This window comes from Toxorhynchites rutilus, chromosome 3 (genome assembly GCF_029784135.1).
Source record: "Toxorhynchites rutilus septentrionalis strain SRP chromosome 3, ASM2978413v1, whole genome shotgun sequence".
NCBI classification, from domain to species: Eukaryota; Metazoa; Arthropoda; class Insecta; order Diptera; family Culicidae; genus Toxorhynchites; species Toxorhynchites rutilus.
Genome location: NC_073746.1, coordinates 276,794,024 through 276,804,774, shown reverse-complemented (window position 1 = coordinate 276,804,774; position 10,751 = coordinate 276,794,024). Strand labels below are relative to the sequence as shown.

Genomic DNA, 10,751 nt, shown 5'->3' with positions numbered 1-10,751 from the left:
AAAGAACAATAAATTATCTGTATTTTGATACTAAAGTTTGTTGTGTATCTTTAACCAATCCCGAAGTACAACTGTTTTGTGATTCCGGATTCGAAATGAATCAAATTTTAACCTACAGTACTAAGGGAAACATCATGAGAAAGATTGAATTCGTCTTCTAGTTGAATTTATTTATTAACTTTACTTAAACAGCAACACAATGAAATAATATAAGCTACGTCCCTGAGTTCTTCATTATGCTTCGATATAACGTACAATTCGATACAACGTACAAATTTGAAAGTAAAATGTACGTTATATCGAAGTTACCCTGTATCACGAAAAATATATAAGAAAAGTATTCAACAAAATGAGCTCTGTACTCTTCATACTGAAATTTATTACTCTGCTCTTTACACTAATTCGTACTGGTATTATTTCTAAGCATTTTTCATTGCGCTGCTTGCCGTTCCATGTAAAAGATCAGTTAATTTTCATTGAGCGTAAATGTACAGGGCAGAGTGGGCATACCTGTTGGGGCAATACGACCAGGTATTTGCTAGGAAATAGCTAGATGTGGAATCATGGTGCGGAACATCCGATCGTAAAAAGTGGTCACAGTAAGGCAATTCAACGTTGATGAGACATCAGTGACTCCAGTAACTATTTTTTGTTTCATAGGAGCAGCAAGTAAACTGAAAATTATAATCTACATTCAACAGGTGCAGACCAAAACTTTAAAAATTCTAGCAATGCATGAAAAAGGGAGGTGAGGCTATAACTTCAGCTGAGCGCAGGTGCTGAGCATGGTCTGCATGCGTATGTCGGCAGTGGGACATTTGGTTCCACCTTTGCCCGTTTTGTTCGAGAGCTAGGCTAACAGGTAAGCTGAAGGAAGGTGCTTCACCTGGAACCTTATTTTCATGCAATTCCAGCGGCTGGATGACGACTAAAGAGTTCAAAATGTGAATAGAGCAATTTATCAATCACATGAACCCACAGGTGCTCTTAATTCTTGATGGACATTGTAGTCATACAAAGAATTTGGATTTCGTTGACAAAGCTAGAAAATGTCACGTTGAAATTTTAAGCTCACCACGCATTACTATCACAAGCTTCAACAACTAGATGTGAACTTTATGGGACCCTTTAAAACTCTTTTTTCTTTTGAAAATTATTTAAAAAACAAACCTGGAGAGGTGAGTGCACTGTTGGGAAAAGCATATGTTCGTTATGGAAATAGCGATTACAGGATTTCGAAAAACAGGAATCGCCCCATTTAATTGGTACGTGTTTAGCAACGCCGGTTTCGCGCCGGCCGACGAAACGGATATTATTCATCAACCCACCGCACCGGAAATAGAGATCTTGACGCAGGATGAAGTAACGAATACGTCATCTCAAAAATGCACTACTTCTAATAATACGGGGTCACGGAACTCTGCTACAACCGAAATCACAAGGCTTCTAGCTATCTAGAATCGGACGAAGAGGATTTTTTCTTGGTTTTGATAACAAGCCATCAATTACCGACACTCAAGCACTTTTTAAGCTCACAATTCCGTTAAAATCAATTGACAAAGTAAATGATTTACAAACCTTAAGTCAATCGGTTCCAATTCCTTCGACAAAGAACAGTAATTTCAGGAAGATTGCATCAACCAGAAAAGCAGAAAAATCGGCTATCCTCACATCGAACCCACATAGAGATGCTCTCAATGTGTTGTAGGCCAACAAGGACATCCAACAGATCAGAAAATTTATGCAGCCCAGACCGAAATTTTTTTAAGGGCCCAGACCGAAAAAAGAGGAAAGCGAGCAAATAAAGCTTGCAAACGAGAATCTTCCACAGGACACCATATGTTGCTACTGTGGGGCACAACTCAGTTCCTCTACGGGCGACGATGGATGGAACCAATGTTATCGATGCCACACGTGGACACATAACTGCATAGCTATTCTCTGTCCCTGTTTCGGGTAACGTAAAATTGCAGTCCAATTACTTTGAATAAACTTAGAAGAAACTTTCTTTATACGAACTTTTTACGTTATTTCCTATAACTAAATCAACTAACACAGTCGTATTGCCCCGGATGGTGGCTCATTTTGCCCCGTAGTGCTTTCGACCGACGAAAGTGGAATAAATTTTAAAAGCGTAAATTTTCCGCATAAATCAATAAGGTTTCAAATCATGAGGTTTAAACATGCAGCATAATTTATAAATTTTTCTACATTGTTTAGGCCGTTCCATTCTTAGGGGGACCATATTGCCCCTATCTACCCTACAGTAATAAATCATCAATAGTCCCGCTAAACCTTTGTAGGGGAATGAGGAGGGACCATTATCATCATCAGTATAAAAGAAAAAAAAAAAGGAACTTACCAATCCACGCTCGATTGGCCAGAGAAGGAACTGTTGGCAAATTTCGCAAGCCGTCGCAATGTTGATGATCGTTAGCTGGAATGTGTGACCTGCGAACGAAAAAAAACTATTTAGTATCGCTGCGGGATAATGAAATTAAATAATCGCGCTACCGTTATAAGTGGTGTGTTCGTCATGCTTCCGCTTCTTGTCTTTTTTTCGTTTAGCCTTCGGTTTCTCCGTCTCGCGTGAGTTCATGAACTCGTTCATGAAGCCTCTGAACGCGTTCACGCCCATCGTTAGTGGGAAATCGTTCTTCCTGCCGGAAGTGGTCTCAATAACCTGCTCGAAGTTTGAAATCAAATCTCGATATTTGATGTTTAGTACATCCGAGTTCTGCTTGTGTGCTACACTGTATTGCGCCACCAGGTTGTCTTTGAACTCACGCAAGGCTTGCTTGAACACACGGTCTACCTCCGAAGGCTTCTCGCAATCGCTCTCCATCTTGCAGATCTTCTGCGTGATGAAATCCTGCATCAGTTGCAGCTCTTTGGCATCACTTATAATCTTGTCTGTCGAGTCGGTGTATTCGCGCGTGGCTGAAAATTTCGAGTTGGGAGTGCTTGTGTTTCCCAACCCACCGATCGGTGCGTGTTTCTCGTGCTTCCCGGTGCGTATCCGTTTGGACCGCTTGGCCGCACATTGGAGTGATTTGATTCCTCCGTTTTGGATGCATTTCGTGTGCACCAAAACCTTACAATCCAGACAACGGTAGCCTTCATTCACAAACGAATCACTCTCCTGACAGCTGGCACACTTCTCTGCCTTGTTAATTCGTTGCACCTTCCGGAACTGATGCCCAGCGATGTTGATTCGGGTGCTTGACTGGTACATATCATTCCCCCGGTTAACCTCCAGCAGCGGGATCTTGTTCGTCGGGTCCGAATTGCGTCGCTTCAGGGTATCCATTCCGGCGATGGCACCCCGGCGAATCAAGGCCGTCTGGCCGGTGCTATTGCCCCCGGGACAGCCAGTATTGCTACCATCATTTCCACTGGTAATCGTTCCGGAGAAGTCGTCACTGAGATTCGTTTTCATGCGGCGGGTTTTACTGGGTGCGATCGTGCTAACGGCGGCAGTAGCAGCAGCACTCGACAGTGTCAAATCGATATCCTTGCCTCCTCCGTACTTGCAATCCTCCGATTTGGTGCCGAGCAGGGCGGCGGCTTTGCCTGTGTGGAGAAGAACAAATATATAATTCGAGTGCAAGCCGTTTCTTATCAAATAGATTTCGGTAGGCTGACCAAATAGTTCAGGTTTGAAAATTGGACAGGCATGCCGAAAGAAAAATATTGGGTTGTCACATAAGTTTCTTCCCTTCTTTCATGCGAAATTAATATATATTATATTTGTTGTTTAGGATGCATTTATTATTATGTTATGTATGAACCGCTCTATTCTATAAGCTTCTTCAATCTCTCAAGAAGCCTCATAATGCCTTCTTTCCAAAATTATTGAAGCTTATTTACAAAATATTCATCTAGGTGCGTTTTCATTTCGCTCGTAGATTTGAAAATTTTACCACGGAGAGATTGTTTTTAAATGAGAAGAATAATCGGATGGAGCAAGCTCTGGGGAGAACGGAGGATGAGGTACAATGTTACAATCGAACTGTTATAATTTTTGCCTTACAACCAATGCAGCATGCAGTCTAAACTTGTCGTCGATCCAGTTGATTGGAATATTTGTCAGCATAGATCGTATCTCCTTGAGAAACGAGCTTGTTTCCAGTTCCATCAAATGTACAAAAGAACTCCTTCGGAAGTCTTAGCTTCGGAAGAAGTTCAGGCTCCATCTCCAGTGACAAGGTCCTTTAAAAAAGGATCCTTCTCCTGACGCTGGAGAAGCAAATCGCACGTAGTGACATGATTCTTAAGGCCGGTCTCCGTCAATAGTCAACTTCATATCGATTCGCATATCATATCTTGATTAAATTCTTATGTACCGTTGTCTTGAGAAATTAGTGGCATCATAGGGCGCCTGCAACGTGCATATGTATTAGTGATCTGTTGAGCAGGCAAAAGAGATCGCTGTATAGGATTTATATGGATCGACAAGATTGAGCTTTGTTTAAATAATTATTTTACCGGAATAGCTACAAAAATTACGTTCTATTCCATATTAATAACATGCGAACATATATGTCCTTAAATCAAAATATTTACTTTTAGCGTCAAAGTCATATACACGGAGAAAATTTGTAATTTTTGCTATGGCTATGATTTATATTCATTTAGCAGATAGATTATTCAAAAAGGTGCACAGGAACAGTGAAAACTGCACATTGTGATTGTTTAGCCGGACTAGGTGAATATGTTACTTTGTGCTTTTTGCCCAGGAATGTAAGTCTCGTGAAGAAGTAGACTATAATAAACATTCGTGTGCAGATATTATTAATCGGTGGTTAGTTCCGCCAAAAAAGCGGTTGATTTTGTTGAAATTAAGGACACATTCTGCCAGAACGATCAACCATCCCCCAGTTATGATTTTCGGGTACCTGAATGCCCTGCGGAGAAGTAAAATATGTTTATAATAAAATTGATCGGAAACGGAGAAAATCCATCAATTAGCTAATTCATGGAAAAAACAGGAAGCCTTCGAACGTGAGCTCGAGTCTTTGTGACTTTAATTTAGGTCCGAACATGTTGATAATTTTTCCTGCCAATCATTCGATTCAAATCTAGTGGGGAAGTCGCTCTATGGACATCGCGGAATAAATGCTACTGAATTAAGTAATATGCGTCTCTCAAAAACTCTTGTCATGGAAAAGCTTGCCTAACTACTTCACAAAGTTCATGTTAGTTCTACGAAATATTTCGCGCTAGTAGAAAGACCGTAACTATATTTAAATCATCTACAAGAACGCCGATTGATAATGAATCTGCTTCTGCTGCATAGAGAATACGAATGTAATGTGTGCCCAACACATGCTCTGCATGTATGTGTAGCAAGAGCCCTATTTTCGATGCCTGCATACAAGTTTCAACCGCATATATCGTCCCGTTCTACTATAGCGAAAACTGCTGCACAGACAAGTGCAAAGTAATTCGCATCGATAGCGGAATGGTGTCGACATCTGGATAGGACATTAGTTTGTATGACGCCAACTATTGCCTATCAGATTAGTCGGCACTAAGGCAGTTTTAAATTGCTAAAATTTGCATCAAATTTTTTTCTTGGCGTTATTTACTTATCAGAAGTACGTTGTTCTGACCCTAATTTAAACTATTTTCTATGAATTTTTAGATATTCTCATCAAAACTTACCATTATAATATAAAATTATCTTTAGACACAATTTTTGTATGATATTTTTTCTCTAATTGCAAGCAAAAGTGATTTTCATTTACATAGAGTACTAATTTGATGTGGGAAAAATAATTTAAATTCATAATTTTTATTATAAAAGTGTGTTCTCTTCTTCTGCAAACCCATATTGTCATGCATACTCTCCAACTTCGTAATACGAAGCTCAATGCCGTCAACGCGGATAAATGATACAAGAAAAATTACGTCATCATTCGGTCACCATTTGGGGAGAGCAGCGAATGCGAAAAGAGCAAAAACGAGAGAGTTTTGGTTTCTCACTGGAACGGTTACTAGTAATATTTTGCGGTCCTTATATATATATATATATATATATATATATATATATATATATATATATATATATATATATATATATATATATATATATATATATATATATATATATATATATATATATATATATATATATATATATATATATATAATTCAAGGGATAGCAGTGTTGAAAATGAAAAATATAATCTGACTACCCTTCCTTATGCATCTATCTAGCTAAATAATCATATAGTTTGCACTCTCTGAGACTTATAGACCAGGATCTGCTACATTATTTGAATATGAACCATTCACTTTGCGTAGTCCGTATGATCTTGCTGTTTCATGATGCATGGATAGGTTCGACATGTGGTTAATGAAACAAAGAAGAATATAAACGTTCTGCACCGAAACCTTTCATGACGGGTTTGCTCACGTGCTGGTGTATCATGAAGTGCGAACCGAAGCAGTTGTCTCGTTCTTTCTTGTGTCGTGGTTTGTAGCACGTTAAAGCAAATAATGCCACTGGGGGAAATGATTTCTGTAAGATCATATTTGCACGAACGAAAGCGATTTATTCAATGAAAAGAATCAATCGGCAAACACTGAACGCTTGGCATATAACAGGTTGATAAAACGATTTTACAGGACCCAGTTTCCTTCCAGCTTTTTTAAGAGCAATCTGCCAGTTTTTTGAAAAATATTATTGACAACCCTGAAACCAAGTTGTTTGGAAGACAGAAAACATCCTACTAACCCTTCGGTGTGGTGGTCGTGTTATAGTAGTTCTGAGCGAACTCATCCGGATAACTGCCGGTCACCCTCTGTGACAGAGGCAGATTGCTTTGTGCGCTTCCCGGTGGGATGAACTGTTGTTGCTGCTGCTGCTGCTGCTGATGTGGCGACTGCTGCTGACTAACGTAACTGTATATATTGGTGGTACTGCCGCTGTTGCTGTTAACGTTGGAAATGCTAGTAGATTTGATCATGTTGTTGTTGTTATTATTATTGTTATAGGGATGAGGTTGTTGATGTTGTTGCTGTTGTATGTGCTGCTGCTGCTGCTGCTGCTGTTGCTGATGGAATGCTGCTGTCGTGGCGGTTGTATATTGAACGTTTTGATAATTGGCCATACACGGAGCGGATGAAAGCGATGTAATAATGGATGGTGCTGACTGGAGATGATGCAGATGATAGTTGGAGTTGATTTCGTCACCCTGACTGCGGCAAATAAGCTCACGGCGACTGAGTGTGGTACTGGATTGTTGCGTTTGGCTAATTGTATTACGGTTGAGATTCCGTTGAAGAGGAAGTTTCTGCGGCTGCTCTGTAGCAATGGTAGATGTATTAAGACTGGTACCACTGCCGCTGGCGCTACTGTTGGCAATTCCGGAAGTGGCCACTGAGGAAGAGAGACTATCTATACCGCTATTTACAAGAACGATTTCAACATTACTGGAACTAAAACTATTATTGCTGTGGTTCTGATTTCGTATCATTCCACCACTAGTGAGACCGGCGCTACCGCTACCATACGCATCGTATCGTACACGATGCCCCGGCGATGGACCTGAGTCTACCCGTCGCACCGGTAACTTCCCACTGATACCACCTAGTGAACTTAATCCTCGCTCATAGCGATACTTGGCCAATTCGGCATCATCAAACGTACTCTTGCTAGCGCGGTCAATTTCATACTTCCGCATTGGCCTATCTAATACATCATCCTGTCGTTTGAGTGGCACCTTCACGTGCTGTTGGCTGCTGCCGTACAAATCCATCAAACCACTGCCCTTCGTACTGCCGCTGCTGGTATTTTTCTCCGGCAACGTTTCATGTCGCAAAACGGTCGTAACAAAAGTGGGATCGTCGACCAGGCCCATGTCTTCGTAACAGTCATCATCATCCTCTTCGTCGTCATCGTCATCGTCATCAATAAAGTCAGCGCTGCTTAAACTATTATCGCTAAACAAGGCCCGGTTCTTATTTACTATATCGATCGCCGACTCAAAACTGACTCCAACCGCTTGCGATGATTGGATCTTAGTGCCGATCGCTTTGTGCTGCTGAATTTCCGGCGTGTCGAAGGAACTCTCCAGGATGCGCTCTGTCGTCGGCAAACTCTGAGTGGAGCGCAGTTTGGCACGTTCGCGCTGTAGTTTCTGGGGAAAGAAAGAGAAAAGAATCAGTCACCAGGATCGGGGGATCATGTGCGAGTAGATACCTTGCTTAAATTCACTTTGAACCGCTCTCGTGCCTGATTTCCTCGGATTCGTGCCTGTATCACCATCACCCCGCTCTTCAACTTGTTGAACCACTTTCGCGCCGAGTGCCCTCGCCATACTGCCTGTATAATGATGGCCGCCTCGGTTTTGATCTTCCGCACAAACTTCGCTTGTTTTTCCTTCAAATACAGCCGCCAGTGCGACTGGATCGTGCAGGCCGCACTCCTATACTGGCAGTACTTTTTACGCTGCAGAATCGACCGAAACCAGCGCTGGATCGTAATGATACCGTCGATAATCTTGGTGTGCAGACAGATGTCCAGCCGCATCTTCTGCGACTCGCGCATGTAGATCTTGGTTAGCCCGAGCTGGTAGTGCTGCTTGTTGAGGTCCATCGTGTTCATGAAGTCCCGGACATCCTTCTGGGAGCTGACTAGCCCCTTGGGCAGTAGAATACGGTATAGCTGGATGAACTCCTCGTACGTGAGACGCACATTGTAACCCGCCCGCCGGATTCGGACCGTTTCCAGCATGCCTGTGTAGCGTAGCTGTTGAGAAAAAAAGAAAAGCGAGATAAATGTAGGATTGGAAACTGAACATTATTCAATTGTTATAAATATCAGAAATAATGATACTCTTTAGATCCTTTTTCATCATTCTCAATTTTTGCCGCAAGAGCCGTAATTAATAAACGTATGAAGACCAATGATAAACAAACAAGGTCCCAAAAAACAAAAGTTGTACCTGACTTTGAAATGGGAACCATACACCATGTAGATAAACAACATTCAATAATTTACATACAATACGATTAAATTAAAAATCGCCTATACACAATGTTGCAGTGCGCCTAAGAAAGAGTCTCCCACATAGCCCCGGCAGGCAGTAAAATTTATAGTGCTATCAACGTACCGGAGCCAAGGCAAATTTTATTGCAATTTGCTCGTACATATTGATCTTCTCCTTTGTGTCCAGAGCATGGGGTAATACGCATTTTACAGCCCTCATCGTTGTATGTCCGCTTCCCGTAGTTCTTCCGGAATTTTCACTATCAACAAAAAACACAAATCGGTACTCGGTACCGCTGATTCTAAAATTCAAGACGGAAAAAAGAAAAAAAACAAGCAAACACAGGAACAGACGAGCTGATAAAGAGATAAAAACCAACAGACATCGCAATCCGCACGTCCTTCGCTTCCTCTTTTCCGATGTACCGAATCTGCTAATGCATTCCAGGCGCTCGATTCTTTCGTTATTGTTATTCATTCCTGTAATCCATAAATGGCAGGTTTGGGTAATGCACTTGTAACTTTCCCATCGGATTATGGTTTTAGAAGAGAAACGTGAACCAAGCTAACAACAGTTGATTGTAATTCCTTGTTAGGTTTTTTTGCCGAAACAAAAAAAAAATCAAATATCTATGTTTGTTCGGGCGAGCCTAATGAATTGCGAGTGATTTTTTGGAGTAGATAAAAAGCTGACTATGGAATACATCGGACGCGGTTGCTCGTTCGGAGTGAATCTATCATCTGATCTTTTTTTTCTCTATTAGAGTGACTTTCAACACATTTCGGCTGGTTCGTCATTTTTACTTCCATTTTTGGAAGAATGTCGGTAGTGAGAATTGAACTCGTGATTTCTTCGTGAGAGGTATGATTGTTACCATTACGCCAGATCGCCTCCTCATCTCTGATCTATGGCAAGTCATTAAAGGTCGGACTCGATTATATCCAGTCTCCGATTGCTTTTTAATTTATATGATCGAGTTCTGTATATAATCGGGCCAAAACTATACATATATTTTTCGTTTTTTGTTAGTTAAAAGTTAAAAGAAGAATTTAATTTTTGATTCATCCCCTTAGCCCTTTCTCTACGTGCGTCGTCCATAGACGACATCCGCGCGATGAGCTGTGTGTACGAGCGTCGTCTTTAGACGACATCAGGGTGATACTGCACATCGAACACACCAGCGCGATATGCATACTTTTCGGCGATTGATGAAAAAAATTCTTTTACGCATATGGTCGAGTTCCAATAATGACAGAGTTTTTTTTGTTTCGAGCTCTACATCGAAAAGTACGCTACGAAAGATGAGAAAATTTAGTACACTATATAGTTGTGAAACATTTCAAGTTTAAGTACTCCACTGTACCTCAAACAGCCAATTAAATTTCACCATAACGTTGAAATATTTGATTTTTTCTTAAAATAAGTCATATCTGATACATAAAAAATATTTATTTTCCAAACTGTATAGGATTAATGATCTTGGTTTGTCCAATTTAGGGTTTTTCACGCAACTAGTAAATGCAAATCGATTTTTCTTCATGAAAATCACATATAATTAAGACGAGTTTGGGTTTTTTGAAAAGCCCTAAGTCTCTAGTTTATAATTCTACCATAAGGCGTTGAAATTATTCAAATATTTATGTTTTTTAACGATTTTCCTCGAAGAGAAATTATGATCATGGTTTGTCCACCTATGACCACGGTTTATCCGAAAAATGATCAGTTATAGAAATCATTAGTTTTGAATGAAAA

At 40.6% G+C, this 10,751-nt stretch overlaps 1 protein-coding gene across 6 annotated transcripts in view; it reads right to left on the bottom strand.

The window, feature by feature from the left end:
- The window catches only part of LOC129780142 (unconventional myosin-IXa-like), a 170,626-nt gene that overhangs the window by 18,617 nt on the left and 141,258 nt on the right, over positions 1-10,751 (bottom strand). For all 6 annotated transcript variants that reach the window (XM_055788123.1, XM_055788122.1, XM_055788124.1 and 3 more), the window contains 4 exons: positions 8,210-8,758; positions 6,743-8,147; positions 2,515-3,573; positions 2,363-2,451 (listed from right to left, as the gene is read on the bottom strand). In XM_055788123.1, coding sequence (XP_055644098.1) covers positions 2,363-2,451; positions 2,515-3,573; positions 6,743-8,147; positions 8,210-8,758 — 3,102 coding nt within the window. The remainder of the gene's footprint in view (positions 1-2,362; positions 2,452-2,514; positions 3,574-6,742; positions 8,148-8,209; positions 8,759-10,751) is intronic.